The 27483-nt window shown below is 41.0% G+C and overlaps 1 protein-coding gene across 10 annotated transcripts in view; it reads left to right on the plus strand.

Annotated features, from left to right (window-relative positions):
* The first annotated feature begins 1414 nt into the window (after positions 1-1414).
* LOC18431871 (uncharacterized) overlaps positions 1415-27483 on the plus strand; it is a 47486-nt gene continuing 21417 nt past the window's right edge. For 5 of the 10 annotated variants that reach the window (XR_016056604.1, XR_016056605.1, XR_016056606.1 and 2 more), the window contains exons 1-8: positions 1415-2527; positions 5379-5838; positions 6533-6620; positions 6739-6920; positions 11898-12034; positions 25855-25921; positions 26953-27118; positions 27244-27358. Coding sequence is in view for 3 of the 10 variants with exons in the window: in XM_006841982.4 (XP_006842045.1) it covers positions 1515-2527; positions 5379-5838; positions 6533-6620; positions 6739-6920; positions 11898-12034; positions 25855-25921; positions 26953-27118; positions 27244-27358 (2228 nt within the window). In the remaining 7 variants the exon portion in view is untranslated. Of the gene's footprint in view, positions 2528-5378; positions 5839-6532; positions 6621-6738; positions 6921-11897; positions 12035-25854; positions 25922-26952; positions 27119-27235; positions 27359-27483 lie in introns of all 10 variants that reach the window. The other 5 variants (XR_016056609.1, XM_088868446.1, XR_016056607.1 and 2 more) reach the window with 3 other exon arrangements.

A 27483-nucleotide genomic window follows, 5' to 3' on the forward strand; every position in this document is an offset into this window, starting at 1 on the left:
AAAAAAATCTAGATCTAAGAAAACCTTAGTTTTAGGCCACCTGCATCCCTTAGATTAAGAGATCCATCCAACTAAGCTAAAGTATGGTCAAAACGTGATGAAAAACAAGGAGGAAGCACGATATAAACTCAACCGGTCCTGATACGGGGAAGGCCTCGAAGCCTTGGTAGCCCCAGGCCAACTGGCCCGGTTTGATACATTTTTACTCTTTCCTGTGTTTCTTTTCATTTTTTATTAGAATTAAATTATTTTTATTGTATTTTACGTAGTATTTCACATTTCGAATCGATGTTGGCACTACCACTTATATGAGAGCATATTTGCTCATTTCTAAGTAGATTTGGCATTAGATTAGAATTTAATTGACCTCCACTCTCTATCACTCACTTTTAAAATAAGTTTGTGGTTGGATCTGGTTGAATTTCATTTTGAGATCGTCTCGATTTGCATCGTAAACAAAACATTTAGGGATATTTCGGCTATTTTAAAATATTTTTTGATTTTTTTTTTTTTTATAAGCGTGAGATGGCAAGAAGTATGAACTCTACAAATTTGAGTTTAATCTATTGATGGAAAATGAAAGAAAATTAAAATATTGTACACACTCTCAAAAGTGGGATTTAATCACCGAATATATAATATAAATGACAATATTTAATTTTATAATAAAAAAGGGATTTTTTAAAGGGTATGGTTTGTATAAGGTGTGAACCTTAAACAATCAAATTAAGGAGCACTTCTAAAGCTCATCGAAAGATATAATTTTGGAGCCAAGAATTTTAATGATGACTTGAAAAGCTATTTCACATCTAATTATAAAATTTAAAACTAAAAAAATGGTGCAAATCAAACATATTTACAAACATATGAAAATCTTGAGAATGGAGGGTCTAGATAATGTATTATAAGATGTATCCTTTTTGGTCTTTAAATATATATATATATTTTAAATATTTGTACATCTCGATGTCTAGATGATCAATTAGAGGGTTTTCACAATCAAAATAACTTTTTTTTTTTTTTGAGTAATACCATCAAAATAACCTATTTTATGTGCCTTTTTTTTTTACCTATAGTTTAAAGTTGCAATTTTCTATTTCTAAAAAAAAAAAATTAAAAAAAAGGAAAATAACACATGAAGAAGTAAATAATCGCCGTACAAATATGAAAGTTTGAATGGGAGGAAATTTTACTTATATCCATTCATGTTTTCGTCTCGTTTCATTTGAATTGCATTGCATAAGTTACTTGGACAAATACTTATACGTAGACATAGACATAGACATAGGCATCAGACTTTGCTCCCGTCGGTGACGGAGGAGCTGCATTTTTGCAACGCCAATTCTTAACTCTCTGTCTCTAGTCGTACGAGTGACTGAAATATTAATTTCTTGTAGTTGCAATGATAATAATAGAAGACGCAGGTGTGAAGGGCCTTTGTCTTGGGGACCTCCTCTTTGTAGACTAGAGTGAGATTTTTTGGAGTAAGAGAGAGAGAGAGAGAGAGAGAGTGTATGGCATCATCATCGGGAGGAGGAGGTGGTGGTGGGAGCGCAGATACTGTGGTGGTGCCCGGGCCTTCGAGCAGGAACAATGGCGGATGCGCTGATTGCAGCTCGAGTGGCCTGCTGGCCTATGGCGCTGGCAGCTGCGTTGTGGTGGTCGAGACGGTATCAATGCAAGTTGCATGCATCCTCCCGATGCCCTCCTCGGCCCACTCCCTCGCCCCCTTTGTCACCGCTCTCCGATGGCCTCCCCCCTCTCCCCGCTCCCTCGACAACCAGCACGGGGATGGCAGTGGCAGTGACGGCCTTCGCTTGGCTGTTGGGGACCGCCAGGGCCGAATAGCGATCTGGGACGCCCACTCTCGCCGCATCATGTTGTGGATGGAGGTGCCCGAGTCCAAGGCGGGAGTCCAGGACCTCTGCTGGCTCAATTGTGGTGAGAGCGACCACCTCCTCTTAGCCTCGATCACCGGTCCCTCCCTTGTCTCCCTATGGAACCCTGCCACAGGCCGCTGCGTGTGGAAGTATGATGCTTCCCCCGAGTACCTCTCCTGCATCCGGCGTGACCCCTTCGACTCCTGCCACACCTGCGTTCTTGGCCTCAAGGCCTTCCTCCTCTCCCTAACCGCCACCACAAACCGCCACACAGGAGTGACCCAAGACGATGACAACTACTATGATATATCCTTTCAGGAGCACCAGCTGCCATTTTCGTCATCCTCCTCATCGGATCTGGCGACGATGATGTCAGATGGACCATTTTCTCCACCCCTTTCCCCTGCCCTCTCTGTGTTCCCTCAGATATTTGTCAAGTTTGTGTTCTCACCTCTTTGGAAGCATATCCTGTACATTGCCTTCCCCAGGGAGCTCCTGGTCTTCGATCTGCAGTACCGGAGCGTCCTCTTCTCGACCCCTCTGCCGCGTGGTTGTGCTAGATTCCTCGATCTGCTTCCCGACCCCTATCACGATCTCCTCTACTGCATTCATCTCGATGGAAAACTCAGTATCTGGAAGCGCAAAGAGTGAGCATCCTATCCAACTTTTCTCGTAATATGTTCCTACTTCCAATTCAGAGGTCCTATTGCAAGAAAATTCTTCTTTTGCTCATTCAGTAGCATTTGTGAATCTACAATGATTAGAAGCAATTGCTGTTTCTATGCTATGAACATGTATGTTGAATCATTAGTCATTATAAACGAGTATTTACTTCTTACTACATTTCAACAAGCTGCTAGAGTTTTTGCACAGAGTATTACCGGTACAATTCATGGGGTCTCCCTTAGTCACTTATTAGCACACATTGAATGTCTGATCCTATTGTATCTGTCCATCGTCCAATGCTAAAACTCAACGTCGGATTTAGGTTCTGAAAATTATTCCAGTAACAAGAAGCAGGAAGAGTAATATCTTTAAAGTGATTCAGGGAAATCATCGGTGGTGGGAAATTCCCTTATGTGACTGTGCGTCACGGTTTGTTCATCTCTAATCACGCACCATTAGAATGAATCTACTGCCCTAGCCTCTCCCAAATTAATTAATGTGACCTACAAATCAGCGGCCAATTTCATGTCTCCTTTTTGCAATCTTGGATGGGGATTTTGGGGCACACATGCTTTGTTCTACTACACCCTTTGATACCTGATAAATTTCCTTGAATATTGGTTACCTAAAGTTTCTCCTCTTATTGATGATGCCACAACAGCCAGAGTCATTGTTGATGCATGACATGTATGGTATGCTGCCCCTAGACCTTCCGAACTATGCATTCTTTTAATCTTTCCATTAGTGAAGCTTTCATTTTTAGCTGCCCGTGCATATAGTCTTATTAAGATACTTGATAAAAGAGAAGTTTTGCCTGCAATTTTCTGGAAGGAAAGCTTTAATTGTCATTATTCTAAGAGCTATGTAAATTGCTCGAGTGATTGATTAGTTTTTCACATGGATATGGAGTACTTGTCTGGTTAATCTGTCCTTAGGTTATGTGATCTCTATCTATTTGAAGGTGCCTCATTTCTTCAACTTATGGAGAACCTCATGGTTCTTTGTGAAAGTAGTGGTTATGTAGAATTCCCGAGGTATAAAATTCAAATATTTTCTGTTTTTCTTCTATTAACAACAGGGCAATTCTACTTACAATCCCAAATACACAGCGGAAGTAGAAAATAAAACTTACTACAAGTACATTCCCAACCCTAGGATAGTCGGCCACAATACATTCCCACTAAGTACGCAAATCACTATTAAATATTTTTATTTACAAGCTCTCTAGGCTTTAAAGGCCACAAACCCCAACAAGGGTTACCTCTGTAGGACTTAGCACAACCCACACCTGATATTACTAGACTGATGGCGCACTAATCGTTGGCCTGCTTGAGTCCTCCAAATCTGGGAGCACCTATGACGATACCATCTATCACAATAACTGGTGCTGGGAGCATGGATTCTAACACAAATAGGGTTTCTTTTCAACCCTTAAACTTGGAGCATGCCACAATGTGGCACCACCCCCTAAACCAACTAGAGTTGGACTGTGCATTCGCCTTTCTCAGCCTAGCCTGGTTGGTTCAAGCCAGCCTTATGGCCTTGTCATTAGGTGGGGTATCACCTACCCTGGAGAGAGAGGAGTAGAGAGAGATATAGAGAGAGATGGGGCATGAAGGTGAGAGAAGAAGAGACAGATCTCACAAACTATGATGCTGGCAATGACTGAAAACCCTTTATACAGTTCTTCAGGGCCTAGCGTATGCCATGTTTCGATAGGACTCAAATTTGACTAAGGAATCCTAGATAATCTGTGAGTTGAAGAGAGAATTAAATCTAAGCCATCCATTCCTTAGATCATCCATTATGATCAAGGAGGAATCTTAGAACCATTATTCCTTGGATCCTTGACCAATATCCACTCCTATTCAAACTAGAATTAGATCTTCCATAGTCCCACATAATCATGACTCTATCACACATAGAAATAACTTTCAATTATTTTAGGAATCCAAAGTCAAAGAAGAAGATCTATTTCAAATTATTTTAAAAAAAAGAAAATATTTTCATATCTTAACATGATCCCCTAGAAAATCTCCCAATAAATTGGGAGGTCATGGGGCATGTAATTGGGGGGGCGTGTGGCCTGTGTGGGCCCCACGTCCCACCCCATGTGGGTCGCTGACCTGTAGATTGCAAGTTCATCCCTAAGAGAAGGTCATTCTATAAGGATGCACACACACTTATGACTATAGTGAATGGGGACACTCTTATGGGCACGATTCGCTCTCTATATGGCTGCTTATCATAATGCAGTTGTCATGTGTACATGCCGTGCGGTGCTCGTTGAGGATTTGACCCTTGCCCTCACAGGCCTGCAATGGTATGAAAGAATTCCATCAGCTTTTTGGCTCTTGTCATCATCCCTAGGCATCTCTCTTACCTCGACAAGGGATGACCCACTGAAACCCTCAATAGTAGTGCCTATGCACAAGTGTAAGGGTTTTGGCTAATGGCCTGAGCCATAGACCGCCAAACCCAATGTCCTCAACTAACACTTCCACTGGATTGTGAACATCCATTATAAATATTTATTCTTACATGCTCTCAAGGCCTTTAAATGCCACAAAACCCAACTCTTTCAGTGTACCCTTGCCACAACTATTGGCTGTTTGTGTGTCACAAGATAAATGAGTGACATGTTTGACCGTATTTTTGTTTTTTGGTAATATGGATAATGGAGCAACACATATTCATTTACGTACAATGGTTCCATTTCTGGCATTCACAAGATAAGTTTTCACCATGCTGCAAATCATGCCAGCTGCTTTTTTGGCACCTTTTGTTTGCTTTCTTATCAAGGACTTTTTTTTTGGTCTTTTCGATTTGCAGTGGAGAACAGGCACATGTGCTGTGTACAATGGAAGAATTAATCCCCTCAATCGGCATTACAGTTCCTTCTCCAGGTGTCCTTGCGGTTGTTGTCTCCCCATTGGAGTCTAACCTTAGAAACATTGGGTGGCATTGTTTGGATACATTACCCAGTTTTCCATCCTCGGTTACAACAGGAGATTTTAGTGCTTTAGATAATCATAATAGATCCTTTCTTGTTACTGTGGCTAACGTGATCTCCATTTCTGATGATGGCAAAATCTGGAAATGGCTCTTGAGTGCTGAAGGCAGGAGAGATGGTCATGGTGGTACATCAAATTTATCTGCGATTGGAGATGAAAATGAAAAAGCAGTTACTAAGGCACAAAATGACTTGACAGACAAGGAACCGTCAGTCTTAAGTGACAGTGGCATTTTCTCATCAGGCTCATCTTTCACCAAATCAGAACTCGCACTCAAGGTTTGTAAAAAGTACTTTTTGTTTTAGATTTGTTTCTTATGAGTATATGTTTTTACTGCTTCTTTTTCTAGGTCTTATGTGAAAGAGAAACCTGATGTATCCCTTGTATTGTGCCCTATTTCTCAGTCCTACTGTCTTGGGATGCATCAAAACCAAATCTGGATCTTTGTTAACAAAAGTTTGGAAGTGCATACATGTAATGTTGGATGAATGGGTGGTGAGAAATATGAACTAAGATATCATTGACCATGCTTTGAATCTCTGTCGACGTAGTCATGCACTCATTGTGCCGCAAAATCTATGGGTTGTTACTTCTTTCCCCTCACAGTCATTGGAGGCTTATTCAGTAATATTTTCTTGTGCATGTATTTTTTCTTTCTTTGTTTTTTTTTTGCGGGTGCTCTAGAAAAGATAAGTCACATAAATAAAGAAAGGTCACAAATGATGAAGGCAACCTGCAAAAGTTGAGATGCATATGTAATGTCCATATCTACTATTTATGTTTTGCAGTGGAACTTTCAATTCAGGCACACTTCAAATTTTTTGATTACTCCTATAGAGTGACCTACATTATTGAGTTGCTTTCTTTAATGTGGGTGTGCTTGTGTGTATATACACTTGTGAATGACTTAGAAATTGTTTGCTCTACTACATCTGGTGACGTAAATTGTAATGTTATTGTCCTATGATGCAGATTGCTTTGGTCGGCCAACTTCATCTACTCTCTTCAACTTTAACGATGCTAGCTGTACCTTCTCCTTCCCTGACAGCTACGTTGGCACGTAAGTTTTACAACTTGCGCTTGATGTTTCATAGCATTAACCTTTTTATGCTTGGGCATATCTGGGATTGATATAAATATGTTATTTCCTTTAATATAATTTTGATTTCTCTATGAAGGTGGCGGAAATAATCCTGCAGCTGCAGTTCCATTGGTTGCTTTGGGAACTCAGCATGGGAATATTGATGTTGTCGATGTCGCTGCTAATGCAGTTGCAGCAAGCTTTTCTGTTCATGTTGGTGTCATAAGGGGTTTGAAATGGCTTGGAAATTCCAGGCTCGTTTCATTTTCTTACTCTCAGGTATTTGCATATATTAAATCTTTGGCACACGATAAATACTTTCTTTTTTATTATATTTATGATTTCTAGTTTCAGGTAGGTTATCTTTGCCTTTGAATTTTTGGGTTTTTGTCCAAGACTCTGTAAATGTTGAGACACAACATTGTGTGTGTGCGTTTTTGCTTGAGGAAGGGAGGGAAGGGCTGCGTAATATTTATGAATAAGGGCATCTTATTTTTCATGGATAGAGAGAAAAATGGCTATAAAATACAGGGGCATTTGTTATTTGTTGGGAAGGTTTTAATGCCCCTTATGGGTTAATACTCTCATTCAAGGTTTAAAAAATGCCGATTCAAATCAAAACCGGCCGATCCGGATCAGGCATTGTCGGGTGCGAACTGGTTCTCGTGAAATATCGGGGACTGGCCGGTCTCCCCATGACACAACCAGTTCTCTGACAGAAGTGGCCGGTACTGTCAGAGAATCGGTCAGAACCGACCCCACTTTTTCTTTTTTTTTTTTCAAAGTTTTAATTTTTTAATGACCAATTTGGGAAATCAGATCGCCGATCCACCAAAACGGATTGGCAATCCTAATGCGCGATCCGGATCACTGATCTGTCTTTTAAACCTCGCTCTTGTGCTTTAATGTTTATTTGATAGATGATGTAAAATGCTTCTAACCCAAAGTTGTTTAAAGGGAAACAAGCATTAAGCATTCACAATACCATAAGCATGATACCAAACTTTATTATTATCATGTTAAAGAAAACCTTATTTTTTCTGTGTGATCATGATTGTGTTTGTGCCTGTGTTGTGTGCATATTATTAATGATTTTGGGCATGAATGTGAATAATACATGCATCTATATTGTGCATTTAGGGAAATGGTTTCCTATTTCAATCTAATTTAGTTTTTGTTTGATAATATTTGGTGACAACGGGCTGTATCATTTACATATGAGAGTTTATTATTGGGGTGTCCAATGGTAGTCATGTGATTCTTATATTCAACAATTGTACATAACTACCTAAACGTTTGAATGTTGTATTTCATGGATCATGCATATTTGTGGCTTGCCCATACCATAGTGGTACTTCATTACTTTATCCTTATTAGGGTGTTCATTTTTCATTCCTTTCCTCCCTTGGTTTTTATTCCTTTATATTGGTGGCCACATTTTTACATTATTTTATTTAGCAAAATTATTTTTGGAAGATGCATTGTTTTTGATACTCTCATTGCTTTAAAAAACTGATCGGTGACCCGGATCAGCCACCCCAAAAACCGAGCCAGATCGGTGATTCGGATTGGAGAATCAGCTGGATCAGCCAGTTTTGGCTTTAAAAAATTTTCAAATAATTTCTTAAAAATCTAGCCTTGTAGGTTTCCAAAAAAAAGAAGGTGTTGCATTGTGATTTTCATTATTTTAGCGAAAGTACATAAATATTGGGAACCTGTCTTATGCCGGAGCCTTTGTCCATTACATTCATTTCGCAGTCAAAATAGAGTTTAAAATGCAACCAATTGCTAAAAAAATGAATCTCTCTAACTCAAATTATTTACTTTTATAATCTCTAATGCCAGTTGCGCTTGTAAATAAGGGATCTTGCCTACTGATTTCTTTTTTTTCCTTTATATGAAAATTAACTTATTCAATTAATTATTTATTTTCATTCACATTTTTGTCAATATTTTGTCACTAGTGGTGTCATATTTAAATTTGTCTAAAGTTGGGGCACAATCACGTGCGTAATTGAGAGAGGGGGGTGGGGAGAGAGAGAGGGGGGTTGGGAGAGAGAGAGGGGGGTGGGGAGAGAGAGACGGAGAGTAAAAATGCAATCGAGGAGAGAGAGTGAGAGAGGAAGAGAGTGAGAGTGAAAAACGATCTCAGTCCAAGAGAGAGAGTGTGTGAGTGAGAGTGGAAAATGAAAAAACCTAATCCAAGAGAAAGATAATGTGTGTGAGTGACAGTGAAAAAGAAAAGCCCAATCTGAGATAGGGAAAGAGTGAAAAGAAAACTAGTCCAATATCTGTTTTTATGTTGTGTTTGTTTTTATCATCAAATTTTTTTAGTACATTTGAGAAATGATCATTAGGTTCTCATATGGTGAAACAAATTTGCAATTTTGGGTTGAACACATTATTATTTGGGTGGATGGTTAGTTTGTTAGTCTTTTTGTTATGGGATTGTGTACAATGAGACCATTTACCTTTTATATAAGGTGGTCATAATTATGTACAACCATCTTATGTGAAATCTGAAAGCTTTGGTGTGTCACAAAGTTTGAGAAAATTTCCTTTGAAGTTTGAGCTTGGTCAATGGAACTTTGAAGTTTGAGCTTGGTCATTGGAATAAATGTAGCCATCTAATTTCACATCCAATGGTCAAGATTAATTGTGACCACCTTGTGCCAAAGATAAATGGTCTCATTGTATACTTTTCCTTTTGTTATAGATTATTTTCTAGTTTGTTTTGTATTTCCTTTGATTGTTCTTTTATTTATGTATATGAATTATGAAAGCGCTTTAGCATTTAGTTGGCTCCAATTACACTAGAACGTTTTGTATTTTTCTCATTATGCTTCAATTTTTTATCTCAATATCCTAAAGGATTTAGTTAAGTGACCAATATTCTTAAATGAATCTCATTAAAAATACAATTATAAGTCGGCCTATATAAATGACCAACTTCTTTTGTTTTAGGCTATTTTCTAGTTTGTTTTGTATCTTCTTTGATTTTTCTTTTATTTATGTATATGAATTATGAAATCGATTTAGCGTTTAGTTGACTCCAATTACATTTGAATGTTTTTGTATTTTCCTCATTATGCTTCAATTTTTTTATCTCAATATGCTAAAGGATTTAGTTAAATGACCAATATGCTTAAATTTTTTATCTCATTAAAAATACAATTATAAGTGGGCCTATATAAATGACAAAAAATGCTTAAATTTTTATTTGGGAAAATTACGTACATATCCGTTATAGCTTGCTTTATTAGAAAACTATCGAATAGTTTCTGTTATTACCTATCTGTCCGTTTTTTTCATGGCATCATGAAAATTAAAAAAAAAGACAATTTTACCCTTTTTCGGTTGTTGAACAACCGAATTCAATGGATTTTTGGACTTTGAACAACCGAAATCAGGCCAATTTTTGGTTGTTGAAGAACCGAAATTTTTTTCCTCGTATTCTCTCTCTATTGACTAATCAAATTTTTTAAATTTTGAACAACCAAATTCTCTCTATGCCCTTTACTTGTCTTTTCCTTTTAAACTCTTCCCTACGTTTATCCACTCTCTCTCCTATGTTTATCCATTCTGTCCCACTATGTTTATCCATTACATTGGGTGGGTTATGTTTATCCATTACATTGGGTGGGTTTAAACTCTTCCCTATGGTTATCCATTCAATTTTCGGTTATTCAAAAACCTGAAATTGGCCTAATTTGGTTGTTGAACAACCGAAAATCCATTGAATTCGGTTGTTCAACAACCGAAAAAGGAAAAATTCATAGACAAAGAATACACAGAGGACCTAAGAGAAAAAATTTTTGGTTCTTGAAGAACTGAAAATTTAAAATTTTTTGTTCTTCAACAATCCAAAATTTTGAATTTTCGGTTTTTCAAAAACCGAAATTGGTCTAATTTCGGTTGTTGAACAACCGAAAATCCATTGAATCGGTTGTTCAACAACCGAAAAAGGATAAAATTATCTTTTTTTTAAATTTTTGTTATGACATGAAAAAAACGGACAGATAAATAATAACGGAAACTACTCGGTAGTTTTGTAATAACACAAACTATGACGGATATGTATGTAATTTTTCCTTTTTATTTTGTCTTTCAATGTTGTACATAGGCCTAATGCTTAAATGCTTAAATTTCATTACATAGGGAATAGGCCTAAATTGCATGTAGCATGTAGTGTAATTTAATAAATGCTTAAGTTCTTAAATTTTTGTCTTATACATGCTAAAGTTTCAATGGAGCAAATGTGGCAAAACAACGGAATGAAATTATCCCTCTTTGGCATGTAAGCGAAGAAGGGGGGGCCTCTAGCTTTATTATCGCAAAGCACTCGCTCCAAGGATCCAAACTCACGACGTCCATCGTGTCACATGGACGTGGGGCCCTCCTTATAGGTGTGGTGGGCCTCTATTGAATTGAAATTTGTAAAATAATAGAATCGAAGAAAATACAAAAATACAATGAATAAGAAAATGTGGAACCGGTTCTCGGTAGGACTCTGAGAGGACTTGACGGTCCCTAGAATGAACCATCCGATTCTTGGGGGAAACCGGCTGGTTCCTGATATTTGTTAAGCATCAGATTGGTTTTGGCGATTCCCGATCTGGATTGTGCGATTTTGATCTGGATCGGTTTTTTTTAAAATATTGGTCACACTGATATTCCTGCCCACCGCTATTCTTGCCAGCCACATTCCCACTTGTAGCTCAATTTGCAAATGTATCTCTAAGGGGTCTAAAATATATGGCCTGTATATTCCCACTTGTAGCTCAATTTGCAAATGTATCTCAATTTGCAAATGTATCTCTAAGGGGTCTAAAATATATGGCCTGTATATTCAGACATTATATGTTTGTGCTTGTATGTGGGTGTGTGTGGGTGTGAGCCATCATAAACATAGCTTTACTTAATGATGTGCCCAAACATATTACCTAATTTCTCTAATCTACTGAAGTTGAATCAGCAGCTTAATTTTTGGGGATGGAACCGTTCTTTGTCAAAATACCTGGAATACCAATCTTCTGAAGTTATGGATATACTCCACAACACTATGCTTCCTTAAACAGATTTAGTCCTGTGCGTCTGTTTAAAATTTTAATAATCGTCCATCTCAAACTTTCCATACTTCATTGAACATTAAATGTTTTTGCTGGTTACCAATTTAGGCATGCTATTCTCTACCATAACTGCTATAGCCATCATAAATCATTTGGTGGGACTGAAATTGAATTCTAATGACTCCAGGCTAACGATAAAGGTGGGGGCTATACTAATAGACTTGTAATTACCTGCCTCCGAACTGGCCTGAATCGCACTTTTCGGGTACTACAGAAGCCAGAACGAGCTCCAATAAGAGCTTTGAGGGCTTCTTCATCTGGAAGGTTTACTGCTCAATCCATGAATGCTATTCTTTCTGCTATGGAATTATAATAACATCGAAGAATATTCTTGAGTTGTATCATCTATTCTCTAGTTTTTTCAGGATTGTTATTATCAGTGAATTCCCAAATTTTCCATGCTAGATAGGGTAGATAAACCAATTTTCTACTCGAGGGATTATGTTGCTTAGTGCAATTGTCATTTCTGGAGTGAGTTGCTTCTTTCAAAATATGGAGGTAGTGAGGTTCTGCTGCATTGGTGCCTTCCTATACTGTTGTGATCATTTGATGGTCATGGGTCTTTGAATAGGTTAGCGCAAGTTGAGCTAATATAGGCAAGTTTTGGGTCTTGAACTCAAGTTTTTGTACATTTCTGAATATATTGTCTGTTATGAGATTCGGTGAAGCCTTTGGGTGTATTTGGCCGGGGGGGGGGAAACTTTCGAAGGAATAAAAAAAAAGAGGTCCATCATACCTCTTATATCTTTCAAAATCGTGAACATGTTGAGTTTTTCTGGTATTAATAAGCATATAGGGTATAGTTACCATTTTTTGCATATATTCAACCCAATTAGTATAGCAAAAAATAAAAAAATTCACAAATTTCGGGATTGGATTTGCTTCAGTTTAGTTTTGGGGCTCCAAGTGACTTGCCTAAGCAAAGTGAATCTGAAAACACTGAATATAATTAAAGGTTGCAAGGAACTAGACAACGTGGTGTTATTATAAGGAAACTAGAAAATTGATGTTTAAAATCCCAACCTCTGCATGGTATAGCAGAATCTTGTAAGATTTAATGAGTCTGTGATGTGAGTGAGTGAGTCCCTTGAGTCTCATGAGACTTGCCCTTGTATATCGTTTCTCTTTCAAATTTTTGTGCATCATATGGTGGTGGATAGCTATCTCGTCTTTAGATGGGTGATGAAAGGATGGATGGACAACCAGATGATGGATAAGTTGATATGATCAGACGATTGAAGTGGGTGGTCAGTTGACAGATGGTCAGATTACGGACGAGTGGGTGGGTAGAAGTAATGATGAACTTGCTTATAGGACTTCCAATTAAGATGGTTAGGTGTAATAGGAGATTGTCCAAAAGGGTATTGTCATATGTATTATTATACCGCTTGCCATGGCTAAACCTTTGTGGAAAACACAGAGATTATCTCCTCCTAGTTAATGCACATCAAGGTCCACGATTTCCAATTTGAATCTTCATAGAGGGCAGTGTTATATTTTCAAAAAAACCGCAATAAAACTTTTTCACGGCATGTACATATGGCAATTAGATTTTCAGAAGCAACCATGTATAGAGGGATACATGTTCATGTGCATAAAGAGAGCGTTTCCTTGAACTATGTGTGCATTTGACTTGCTCTTTGGGGGGAAACCTGTAATCCACATGGTGGGACTGTGGTTCCATTGTTGATTGACTAACTTTAACGGGCCAATCATGAGCCCCTACACTTGATTGTGGGTCATGGGTACCTATCCTGGCACAGGTAGAGTGCTTTGATTTCACTTGTTTTTGACCCATAAGGTACCTATCCATTTCTAAGTTGTATTTTTGTGTGTTTTGGAATTTTTGTGGAACTCCAGAAACATTGATTTCAACTAAAAATGTGTTACTGTGAATTTTGGATATTTTTAGAATTTTAAATGTGTAAAAACCCTGAAAGGGTATTTCTAGAGTTTTTAAATAACAAGATATTTTAGGTATTATAACTTTTATTGGTGGGATGCATGTGGAGGGCTATGGGCTTAGCCCCACACATGTCGGCCCCACATGGGGGTGTCATGTGGAGCCCACTAGGGGCACACGTCCCATTAATTGTGACACCCCAAATTTTTTGGCAGTTGATTTTGTAATTATGATTAAAATATTAAAGTATTTCATCAAAGAAAATATTTTGTGAGAGATTTAAGGGGATCTAGTTTTTTACCATTATTTTGTTACTATAGAATGTTCTAGAGGATACGATTATGATGAAACAAAATCTAAATTATTTTAGAAGTGGATATGGGTCAAGTATCAAGGGATAAGGTTCCTAAAGATTCATTCTAGATCATGATAGCTGATCTTAGAGATGAATGGCTCGGATTAAATCTTCTCTCTCACCCCATAGATTACCTAAATATTTTGGATACTGCTGAATCCTAATCTTACTTGGACTCCCTAGGGCCCTTGAGGCCTATAAATAAGAGGACCTCCCTCATTCTCTACACATCTGATCTCTCTCTCTCTCTCTCTATCTATGTATCTCCTCTCCACTCCACGCTACCTCTCTCTCTAGCTCCTCACCTTCTTCTTGTAAGAAGGTGGCACCCACCCCCCATACGAGTTTGGGGTGGTACACACCTCAAAAGAGGGTCAAGAAGAGGGGCACACCCAACCCTAGTTTTTTGATTCTTAGGGGAGGTGCCATCTTGGCATGCCCCAAGGCTAAATAAGGTTCTTATGAAACCCTAATTGTCCCATGCTCTCAGCCCCATAGTTTCAGAAAGGGAGTCTCAAAGGTGCTTCCCTAGGTCCACATTTGAGGATTTAGCAGTGCTCAAAATCAAGTGCGCCATCGGTTAGGTGATCGGATGTGGGGTGTGCTAAGCCCTTAGGGGGTAACCCTAGGCAAAAGTGAGTAAGTCTTCCCTTATTTATTTTGATTGTATTTATTGCAGTTCTTGTTTATTTATTTATGTAGTTCTTGTTTATTTATTTCCTAAAGTTGTTAAATTTTATTCAGTTTTTTAATAAAGTTTATTTTTGCAGTAAGTTGTTAAGATCCTAGATTGTAGTAGCCCTATTTTGCTGTAATTGTGTGGCACCTGTAACCAGAATTTTCAGCAATTAATAAAAGAAAAGAAAGAAATTTTTGACTTTGCTGCCTGGAATTCTATATTGCCACTTTTTTCATAAAGCAGTGTAGAAGCGAAGCGAGAGCAGAGAATCGGGAGTCGCTAGAAGTTATTTAGTTGGGACCACCTAGGAAAACCTCACGCACACATTTGCTTATGCGTGTACTTAAAATAGCATCATATGGTTTATGAAATAAGTGGCTTTATGGAATTTAAGGGAGAAAAATAAAAAAATTTTGCCTTTTTCTTTTATTAATGAATTTGAATTAAACTGAGTGCCACAATATATTGCTTTGAACAAGAAATAAAACCCTAAATACAACCTAGGATCTTGGCTTTTACTTGCTAAAAAATCTAGACACAATCTAGGTATGAAACATAAACTTCCTCTAACAATTTTAGTACAAATAATGTTCTTGGAAATTCAAATAAGAAGCAATTATGACTGAAAAGTAAAAGCAAACAGCCAGTAAAACTTACTCGAATTTGCTTGAGGTCAACCCCATAGGACTTAGTACTCCTCATACCTAATTTCCTGACTGATGGCGCACTACGGTCCTATTGGCCTTTCTGATTTTTCTGAGCCAGGAGCCTCACAAATGTAGGGTTTTATGAGATCATAGACTAGATCTAGGAATTTCTATAACCCTTTGGAGTTCTTAGGGCATATGCCACAACTCACATCCCTTTTTCTTAGTGTTGGGCGTGCCGTCCTTTATAAGCCCTAATTGGTGCGCACCACCCCCTTAGGGTTTGTAGGGTGGCACGTGCCACCCGGTCTAGAGAGAGAAGGGAGAACAAGAGAGAAAGTGGGGCGCGGAGGAGAGGGAGTAGAGAGAGGCTAGAAAATAATGTGTAGAATTAGGGGGGGGGGGGGGGGGGGGGGGGGTTCTCTCATATAGGCATCAAGTGCCTTATGTATGCCTATCCAATTGTGACTCATCATGACGAATCAGATTTTAGGAAATCTATGACGTGAAAGATAATTAAATCTGAGCCATCCATCCCATGAATCAACCATCATGGTTTAAGGAGGAATTTAGGAACCTTATCTCTTGACTCTTTGACCTATGTCCACTTTTAGTCAAACTAGGATAAGACCAATCTTAAAATAATATTCTAGAATTTCTTTTATCTCTTACGAAATTTTAGGAAATCAGAAATAAAAAGATTTGGTCAAAGATACAAATAATATTTTCAAATAACTCACAAAATAAGACATAAAATCCTTTCAAAGTTTTTTCTAATCAACCAAAAACCTTTGCAAAATAAAATAAGAAACAAAAGAAGATGGGGGGGGGGGGGGGAGGTGTGGGCAACCATGTGGTTGATGGCACACATGTGAGTAGGATCCATGGGCCCCCATATGTACCATTCCAGCCCTCCACAATTCTAGGATTTTAGAAATAACGTTTTAAGGGTTCTTTTTTTTGCTGCAATTAATTTTGAAAATTCTAAAAAAATTCCAAAAATTTACAAAATCATTTATTATACAAAAAAAAAAAAATCCTAGAAGTGCATTGGTATCAATGGATCAAGATAAGTGACTGTTAGGGCACTCCATCTTGGTACCAATGAATCCTAGTTACTGTGATCCTCAACTATCTTCTCAAACCAACCCAATCAGACCCCATGACCTATAGTTTCATGTAGGGGCTCATGATTGGCTTGTCAAAGTTGGCTAGTAAATAGTGGAAGCACATGGTATATACAGGTTAAAATTATTCATTCTTTCTTCTGCATTATTGGCTAGATTACTTATATCAATAGCATTAATTTACAAGAATAAACTCAATGCAACCTAAGATTTTCTCTTGCACACTATTGCAATTCTCTTGCACCCTCCTACCAAATCTGTTCTTTCGGCCCATCGTGTTTCTCGGCATTCTGCCATCTCTTCCTCCTCTAGTTCTGATGTTTCCCCTCCCTCTGCGGCTGAGTATCCGCATAAGCCTTCCTACTCTCAGGTGGTTGCTGCGGCCTATAATCACCCTCCACCCTCTTCTTCTTCTTCCTCGTCTGTCAAGGTCGCTGCCCCTTCTTCTTTCCTTCCTTGTATCATTTCAGCCTCCTTGGAGGAGGCTAACCTACGCGCTCAAAAGCCTTTTGCCTGCTTAGTTGCCTCGTTCCAGCCCAGGCGAGACGACTTCAGGGGGGGATTGAAAAATGGGTGTAGAGCTCATGGGGGGAGCCTAGTCTCACTTGCAGTGGAATCTTTGGAGGCCAATACCTCTTCTCCTTTCCCTCCTCTGCCATGGCTAAGCACGTTTTGGAGGCTTTCCAATCCTCTGTTTTCAAAGGGGCTTCATGCAACCTTAGACCGTGGTCTCCCTTAGAAGGGTCTTTCAAGAAGCAGCGCATATGGCTTACCTTAGAGCGTATTCCCTTTCACGTGTGGTCCTCCGCTACCTTCAGGAAAGTGGCGGAGGTTTGCGGTGATCTCGTCACGATCCATTGGAAATCTCTAGAGACCCTTCTGCTTGTTTCCATGCCTCTGCTCGTGGAGGTTCTGGATACCAGCCTCATCCCTTCCTTCATTTGGATGGAAGTCAGCAACTATTTTTTCCAGGTTTTCCTTTCGTGGTCTGAAGCTTCTCCCCCCTCCCCTTCCTTCTATCTTTCCTCTCAGCCTTCTGTTCCTTCTTCCTCCACTTCCTGGACTGTTATCTCTTGTAAGAACTGCCACTCGAAGAGGCGCCCCCACTGCAGATTGCGCCCCTTCCCTCAACCCAGGCCCGAGCCACTAAAATCACTTGGCTCGATCAAAGCAAGGTTCTTTCTTTCGGGCCAATCAAAGGGCCTGACCTTTGCTACCCTAAGCTCTCTTCGACTCCAACCAAGATTGGGCCGGACAGCGATTCTTTGGGTCCTTTGACCAGGCCTGATAAGGTTCACGCTTCTGCTACACAGCGCAGGCTCGGTAAGGAGCCCAGCACCGACTATGCCCCTGTTCCTGTGGGCCATTTTGCTTCTGCCGGCCCATCTTCTACCGGCCCGTTCTCCACTGTGCGCTGTGCCCCACTCTCCACCAATGGTGCCGCATTTAATTCTTCTGGGCCCCTGTGCTAGTCGTTGGACATGTTGCCTTTAGCGCCGACTTTCTCCTTCGACGTGTTGCCAGCGGGTGCCTCCGTTGACGAGCCGTTGCAACCCTCCATGCCATCCTCCCTTCCTCCTTCCCACTTGGCTAGCCTGGAGGCGTCCCACTCTGCACAGGTGTCGAGTCAGATCCCCCTCCTCGATCCCCCTTGCCGCTTGCTTCACCCTCTCCGGACGCTCTGACTGTTGCTGCGCCTTCTCTCTGCCATCTGGATCTTGTTGATAGGTGCAACCCATCTTTGACGTCCACATCTTCCTCTCTCCCCTCCCTTGTCCCTTCATCGCCGCCTTCCTTTTTTCCCTTGTCCCACATGTTTGTTCCTGCTCCCCCCCATTGTCCTTCTCTCCCTCCTCATCCCCGTCTCTCTTTCCCTTTGGCTGCTACCTCTCTCGCTGACTCTCTCCCTCGAGTCCCTCCCTCCTTTCCTCCTCTCCCTCAGACTTCTGTTACGTTTGGCCACCTTCCACTTTCCTCACTCATGGATGACCCCTCCCCTTTTTTTCCACCTCGCCCTTTTCTGACCTCCGTCACTTTTCTCCTTCTCTGCTTAGTCTTCCCTCTCCCGCCCCTTACTCGGTTTGTCTCAACAGGGTTAGGTCCCTTCCTTCCACCCTTGTCCTCTCTACCCTTAGATTACTTGCACTTGGGTCCAAATTGAATCCTACCATTTTTTCCCTTACTTTCCCTCTCCCCGAGCCTCGGTTCCTCTTTATCCTCTGGTCCCCCCTCTTTCTGCTTTCCCCGCTCCTTTCTACCCTTTGTCCCTTCCGCCCTTGCTGCCCTTGTCTCTGTTACTTGTCTCTCAACCTCCTTTGGCGGCCACTCGCTCGGCTTCTTCTCCTTTTCTCTCGGCCTCGGGCACCCTGGGCCCTACTTCCTTTCTTTTCTCTTTTGTCTCTTTTTGCCCGCCCCTCTCCTCCTCTTTTCCTGTTGTTGAATCTCTCCCCTCTGCCTCTGGATCTTTACCCTTCTGTTCCTTAGGAGCCCCCAACCCCCGGTTTCTTCTACGGTAGAAGTGGAGTCTTTCTCTCCCCTCTCTTTTACTGGCACATAGAAGGTCGACGGGGATGGATTTCCCCTATCTCAGGAGCAATTTCAGGAACTGGATTCTCCCTTCTCTCCCCCTTCGGCCGAGGACGGTGCCAAGGTGGTCGACGGGGAAGGGACTGACAATGAGAGATCCAGAATGAATGAAATCTACCGTCTCATGGGCTTTCAACATGATGGCCTGGAAGGCCCAGTGCATCGTTTCCTTCAAGTAGACGCTGAGAGTTGTCTCAAGGTGAGAAGTAGAGGGCAAAGAGAACTACTTAAATTGTTTTCTTCTGTCTCCTACAATGGTCCTCTCCTAACCTCATCCTCCTTGCAACCTCCTCCCCATTAAGGAGATTGCTTAGATTGTCCTCTTCCTCTCTTCTCTACCCCAAAAAATGAAGATTTTGTCTTGGAACGTAAGAGGACTGGGCCACTCTGCAAAGAGGAACGTAGTTAAGGATTTAACCCTAAGATATCTCCCGGCTATCCTAGCTCTCTCTGAAACCAAACTCCCCAAGCCTTCCCTTTCTCCTGTTCGTTAGGTTTGGGTAGGAAACCTTGCCAATGGGTAGCGCTACCTACCTTGGGTGCGTCAGGAGGGATCTGGGTAATTTGGAACCCCTTGGAACATTCCCTCATCTCATCCTTGTAGGGGACTTCTTGGTCTTTCTTCTCCTGTCTCGCATCTCTGACGACCTACAATGGAAATTTTCTGCCATTATGGCCCTTGCTCAGCCGCTCTTCGTCCTCGTCTTTGGTCTGAATTAGCTTTGGTCGCCTCCCTCCCTCATCCTATATGGTGTTTAGGTGGTGACTTTAACATTACCAGATGGTCCTTTGAGAGAAATTCTACCCTTCCATTTCACAAGGAATGATTGATTTTTCGGATTTCTTCTCTCAGCATGACCTTCTTGATATACCTCTACAAGGGTGCAGATTCACCTGGTCTAACCACTCTCGACAACCCTCTCTGTCTAAGCTTGATAGATTCCTCTTCTCTGCGGGCTGGGAGGAAACTTTCTCGGGATCTCATGCTCTGGCCTTGCCTAAAGTCACTTCTGACTACTGCCCCATTCTTCTCGACACCCAAGCTCTTTGTAGAGGCCCAACACCCTTTCGATTTGAACTAGCCTGGCTTGAAGAGAAATCCCTCCTTACCCTAATCCTGGCCTGGTGAAATTCTTTTTCTAGTCAGGTCTCGGGTAGGGCAGGTTTTTGTCTTCAAACTAAAATCTAAATGCTGAAAGCTGCGTTGAGGACTTGGAGGAAATCCTTGCCAGGGAATTTTTCTCAAACGAGGGCCTCTATCCAAGCTATTGAGCGGGCTGAGGAATCTAGACCTCTAACAGAAGCAGAATTTGAGTCTAAGAGCCAACTGAAGGCAAAATACCTCTCCACACTAAAAAAAGAGGAACTTTATTGGTACCAGAGATCTAGAGTTAAGTGGCTAAAAACAGGAGATCTCAACACCCAGTTCTTCCACCGGATAGCGAATTGCAGTAGGAGTGACAACTCCATCTCCACCATCAAAGTGAATAACTCGTACCTGGTCCAGCCTGCTGCCATAGAACAAGCTTTTCTTTCTTATTTCCAAACCCTTTATACTACCCCGGTCGCTCCCCGACTTGCAATGATGGACCTTGACTTTATGACCCTAACGGAGGCTCAGGCCCTTGGGCTTGAGTGTCCATTCCTGGAAGACGAGATTTTTAAAGCCATTAATGATTTACCTAAAGACAAAGCCCCAAGACTCGATGGTTTTCCTATAGCCCCATTTAAATTATTCTGGGAGACTTTTCGCTCTGACCTATTGAGTTCTTTGCGGAATTCTTCCACAGGGGAATTCTGCATAAGGCCATTAATGCTACTTTTATCACTCTGGTACCTAAGGTCGAAGGGGTCGAGGAGCTCAAGGACTTTCGTCCAATTAGTCTTTTGAACTACTCCTGCAAAATCTTGGCCAAAGTTTTGGCTACATGGCTACAGAAGGTCCTCTCTTCCATCATTTCCCAATCCGAATCAGCCTTTATCAAAGATAGACAAATCTTAGATGGAGCGTTAATAGCCCATCAGTGCATTCACTCCAGGTTTCTGGCAAAAAAATTAGGCCTCATTTTCAAAATTGATTGGGAGAAAGCCTACGATCATGTAGATTGGGCTCTCCTGGATGAAACCATGAGAAGAATGGGTTTTAGAGACCGATGGCGGAAATGGATCAGAGGGCGTCTCTCAAACCCTTTCTTCTCCATTATTATCAATGGTTCCCCCAAAGGTTTCTTCCCTTCAACTAGGGGTTTATGTCAAGGGGACTGACTCTCCCCCTTCCTCTTCACTATTACGGTTGAGGTCTTTAGCCGTTCTATTTCTCGCCTCTTCCATGCTGGCTTACTCTCAGGCTTCCAAACCTCTCGTAGAGGACCTATAGTGTCTCATCTGCAATACGCAAATGATACACTAGTTTTCCTAGACGCCTCCCCATAAGAAGTTGAAAACTTCAGATTGTATCTCAAGTGCTTCCAAGAGGCCACAAGCTTTAAAGTTAATTTGGAAAAATCTACCATAATGGCGGTACACATTTCCATTGCTGGAATAAAGGATTTGATCCTGAATTGGAATTGTAAAGTTGACGAACTTCCCACTGTTTATCTCGGCCTGCCCCTAGGTCTCGGTAAACCCAAACACAGGCATTGGTCTCATGTTATTGACAAGGTCGACCGGCGCTTGGTGGGTTGGAAGGGTAGATATCTCTCTCAGGGAGGTCGCATTACCCTAATAAAGGCAACTCTAGCCAACACTCTGATCTACCTTATGTCACTATTCCAAATGCCAACCTCTGTGACTAACCGGTTGGAACAACTAATAAGGAATTTTCTGTGGTCGGGCCAAGCGGAGCAATCAAAGTTTCACCTTATCTCTTGGGATAAAGTCTGCCTTCCAAAGCAGCAAGGGGGCTTAAGTATCAAGATGCTTAGAAAACATAACCAGGCCCTCTTAGCTAAATGGTGGTGGCACCTAGGCACCCAGACAGGCTCCCTTTGGGTTCAAGTATTGCATCACAAGTATAGGATTGCAGAAGGAACATGGGTGCCAGAGAAGCTTAACACCTGCAGGTCCTCAGGTGCGTGGAAATCTTTTTCCTCTACCCTCCCACTTTTCAGGTCTTTCATTCGTCTTCATTCCAGGGAGGGCACAAAAGTGCGTTTTTGGCAGGATACCTAGTTTGGTCACACCTCTTTTACGGAACAGTACCCCTCCCTCTATGCCTTAGCCTCCAATAAAGAAGAAACAGTTGCTGTTGCAAGGACCGTAGTGGGAAACCGAAGGCTGTGGAACCTTACCTTTAGAAGAAATCTCTCAGAAGAGGAAATCTCACATTTCCTCTCCCTTTCCCTTACTCTTCAAAATTCTTTCGTTCCCATCTATGGGAGGGACCAGTTGATATGGACTCTCACTCCCTCTGGGTCTTTTACAGTGGCATCTATATACAAATGACTCATACAACCACCCCCCCCTTCCCTCTCAACCCTCCTTCGATGTTATCATAAGTGTGGAGCACAATTGCTCCTCCCAAAGTGAAGTGCTTCAACTGGATAGCAGGATCTCAAAGGACCCTTACGGTGGATCAATTACAAAAAAGGGGAATTCCAATTCCTAACCGATGTGTCCTTTGCCTCTGTGAAGAAGAAACGAACCCACACTTATTCCTCCACTGCAACCTGGCTTACGGCCTTTGGGGGCAATTGTTGCAGCTGTGGTGTCCATTGGGTCTTGCCAGCGACAGTAAAGGAACTGTTATGGATGTACCCAGTCTTTCATTGGCCTAAGGTAGGGAGAATTATTTGGAAAGCTGGGGTGGCAGCTACTATTTGGACAATCTGGAATGAGAGGAACTCTAGGATTTTCCAAGGAAAAGCTACTGAAGGCGCAACACTATTCCATAAAGTTGCGTCCTTAGTAACTTTTGGGCTTCCAATCACCGGCTCTTTGTAGGAATCTATGTGACTTCTTTTCTTCACAACTGGGGAAATATTATGTGCCACTGTCCTTGCAAGGCCAAACGAACCCACTCGTGGCATCCGCCTACCTATGATACCATTAAACTCAATTATGATGGATGCTCCTTTGATAACCCAGGTCACGCAGGAGCTGGAGGAGTGTATAGGGACCACTGCGGGGCCATTCTGTACACTTATTCTGAATACTTAGGCATCCAAAATTCCCAACATGCTGAAGCAATGGCCCTTCTCTTGGGTCTGAAAAACTTCAACTCCTCTTGGGGACAAAAGCTTAATGTGGAAGGGGACGCTGGTAACATTATTTCTTGGGCATCAGGGGGTTCCCCTCCTCCTTGGTACCTTGCTCCCATTTTTGATGAGATTGCTAACATTTGCAGGGATATGGACGTCTCATGGATGCATACCTTGAGGACGTCAAATGACTTGGCTGACCTCCTAGCAAAGGACGGGGCCAGAGCGCACATTGAAGACACAGGAGGATAAAGGATCTGCTGCTGTTGGCCATTTTTGTGCCATTTTTTGTCTTTTTCCATTGAAGTTTTTGTACAAAGGGACAACTTATAACCCTATTTGTTGTAAAGTCATTGTACATCTTGTAACTTTAACGCTTGCACTCTTAATTTTTTGGAATAGAGCAGGCTGACAACTGACCAAGAGGGTCCCCTTGTTTAGGGATCGTCGGTTTTAAATACCTTCGTATTTTCTATTTTCAATTTTCAATGAAATACAGTTAACCCTTATAAAAAAAAACATGAGGCTATTAGAATTACCAAATACTTTGCCTTAAGTTACCCCCAAGGACTTCGTACACCTCACACCGAGTGTTCTCCATCGATGGTGCTGGGGATCTTAATCTATAGTTGAATCTCAGCAAATGGGAAGCTTTGGCTAATCCCTTCCCTTAAAACAAGAGAGCATGTGTGCCAAGGCATGGGGCCTTTCTTGATCACAACTATATGTGGGGCGTGCCCCCCTTTTGTGCACTCTATGGGGTGTGGCCCCTTTTTTTTCTTTCTAAGTCTTTGAGAGGGTGAGAGAGAGAGATGAGAGTAGAGAGATGAGAGTAGAGAGGGAGTGGCATGCCACCTTAGGCACTCTATTTCTAGTAGACACTGTCCCACATTCACATTTGCAAATTGACTCAGTAGTTCCCATGACCCACATTCCATCATAGGGGTTCATGATTGGACTACTAAAGCTAGCCAATAGGTGATGGGAACACAATCCTAGTTTATGGACTACTGGTTTCCCCCTAAGGACACGCCTAGGTTACACTCATCGCAATTTGTGCATGGGGGCTATCTCTTGCACATATAAATATAACACCCTCAATGGTGTCTACTTCTCAATATGGCTATCATATGTACATGCAGTGTGATGATCATGATGATGATTTGGCCCTTGTCCCTCTAGGCCTACCAATCACCCATAAGGGTCATTAAGTCCCTTTGCCAACTACCCTGGGCATCTCTCCAACCTCATCAAGGGCTAACCTTGCAAACCCTTCTCGATTGTGCTATATGACCAGGTCTCATAGGGTTTTAGAACTCACCTCAGCCTAGCTCCTCAAGCCTAGTTTGAATCCTGGCATCAATATTGTCAACTTCGGCCCTTCTGGATGATAATCCTTTGGTCCCGCTGGACCGTACTCCCACTTTAGTTTTACATGCTCCCATATCACTATAGTCGTAGTTTTACATGCTCTCATAAGGCCTTTAAATGGCCGCATAACCCTAAAAATAGTCCCTATTTGATGGGGTTTTATGTTACATAGAAGAGGGGATGTGTCATTATGCTATAAGAGTTCCAGGAAGATGAGAAAGCATTCCTGAGAGAGCAGGAACACATTTTTAAGTGCTCGCAAATGTTTCCCTTAAGAGATACAACTCTGTGTGGGTGCATCTCCTTAGATAGGAGATCTTGGTAAGGAAACTCGACACTCTCAACCTTCTTTCCCTTCCAATGGTTAAAATTTGGTTCCACAATAATGGGGGGATTAACAAATTTTAGAAAGAATAGCAAGCACATTAATGTGGAATAGTCTGGTTTAGGCCTTCCTCGGCCTTGAAGAGGGCTCAAGATTGGTTTGTTGTTGACAAAGTCTCTCCATTTCTCACTTTCAATTCTAGACTTTCATTGGTTGTTTAATTACATTGTTGAAAAGTTGAGGACCTCACAAACCAAAATCCTAAATCTTAGAGACATATGGGAAACTGTAAATTTGAGATTTATGGCACTTCTTGTAGGAGTTTTTCTATCTCATGATAGCCTAAAATTATCGTGGATTCTTGGTCTGATAAGTAAAGGTATTGAGAATCACCTGCAAGGAAGGGCTGCCTTCATAGAGCACATTTTTTGTTCTAGAAAAGGTGATCCATAAACTTTCAACTATTGTACACTCCAACTCTCCTACGTTGTCCCCTTAGTAAACTTTCTCTAAGAAGTTGCCTGGAGTGCAACGTCTTATGCTAAAAGGTTCCCCTAAAAATATTCCTAGCATATAGGTATAGAAAGCTCAAATCAAATGTGGAATACAGCCAAAGGACAAAACCGACTTTCATGTACCCATGCTTCAATGAGTTACTGAAACATGTATTCTAAACAACTTGCACATGGTTTTGCTTGATCTCAAAGTAGCATGTGGAATTTTGGTTTTTACAGCATTTAAAGCTTCCAGTTTCATACATGTCCATGTATTCAAATTTAGTCATGTTTGAAAGTAATCTGTGTTGAAGGAAATGCCCCTATCTATTGTTCATGCTATTTGACTGATTGATACAAACTATTGAAACCTGTAAGTTAATTAAAGATGTTTACAGGTATCTTCTTATTTTGTTTCGTGATGCTCCTGTTGAAGTGTGGGCTATGACGAAGAATCCTGTAATGGTAAGCACATTTCATTGGTTTATATGAGAACTACATATGTTTAAGACATAGAAATGAGGTTCATTGAATATCAATAAAATTCTGGGTACTCATTATGTAGAACTTTGCACTAAACAATCAACTTTCCTGTCAATTTCGATTGGCTCATTAGGTTGTCTTCTATCAACTGATGGTAATAAGTGGTAGGCCATTTAGACTTGTTCTCTGTTCTGACATTCCTTTTTTGTTAAGTGACAACTTGATGTTCCTTTAAGCATGTCTCATCTATATTTGAATATTTTTCTGTTCCATGTCATTCCCTGTCATTGAGTGCTTCATTTGCTCATCTGCTCTCATTGTCTGTGGTTCTAGGAGAGTGATTCCTCGTTTAAATATGATGTTTTACTAAATATCTAATAAATTACTAAGATAATATGGTTCCATTGGAAAGACTAAGAATAAGTGTAGCTCAGATGAGGATGTTGAGATGGATGAGTGGCAAGACAAGAAGGGATAGAATTCCAAATTAATACTTTCAGGAGAATTTAGTGTGGCACTAATAGGCGATAGGATGAGAGAAAATAGACTTAGGTGGGCTGGCCATGTGGCGCAGACCCAGTACAACACCTGTTAGGAGATGCGAGTTAGTTCAAGTGGAAGGCTAAAAAAGGGCAAGGGGTAGGTCCAAAATGACATGGTTGGAAGTAATGAGAAAAGATATGGGGACTTATGGCCTCTTTGAGGGTATGACCCGTAATAGAGCAGAATGGCAGACTAAGATTCGTGTAGCTGACCCCACTAAGTTGGGAAAAGGCTTTGACGATGATGATGAGTATTCAGAATGGAAGCAATCGATGATGATGAGTATTCAGAATGGAAGCAACCGATGATATTCGTGCCCATCAATATCCTTGTGTTCTCGATGTTGTATTCATTTGCATATTTTCATGTTTTTGTGTCAGTAGAGTTACCCATTTTAAATGTCATGCACAGTTGTGTGGTTTTTCTGAGAACTCGATAGATATTCATTGATATTTTTTTCTCATGTGTAGCTTAGATCATTGGCACTTCCATTCACTGTGATGGAATGGTCTCTTCCCACAGCACCCAAGCCAGTTCAGAGAGGTCCCTCCAGGCAATCCTCTTTTAGCAACAAAGAGCGCCCAACCATTGCTTCTGCAGTCGCAGCTGCCAATACCACCACATCTTCAGAGCCTAGTAAGGACATAATTTACTTGAGATTCATAGAAATTGGAGATCATTATCTTCAAATTTCTTTGGGCTTTATTTTTCTAGATATTTGTGAACATCCTATGGCATTGAAATTATTGTTAGTTTTGCAGAGGTAGCAAGTTCAGAAGGTCCTGCTGATGAAATATCTGAAAGTTTTGCATTTGCACTGGTAAATGGTGCTCTTGGAGTATTTGAGGTTCTTGGTCGAAGGATTCGTGATTTCAGGTTTGCTTTCTTTTGTTCACTGATCCATTGCCAGAATTGTGTTTCATACTTTAGTATTAGATTATCAGTTTGAATTGATACTAGTATAACGCAGTGTTCGTGGGCATGTTAACCCATATTAATAA

The sequence above is a fragment of the Amborella trichopoda genome, chromosome 5 (assembly GCF_054954075.1).
Source record: "Amborella trichopoda isolate Santa Cruz 75 chromosome 5, AtrichopodaSantaCruz75HAP2 v2.0, whole genome shotgun sequence".
Lineage (NCBI taxonomy): Eukaryota > Viridiplantae > Streptophyta > Magnoliopsida > Amborellales > Amborellaceae > Amborella > Amborella trichopoda.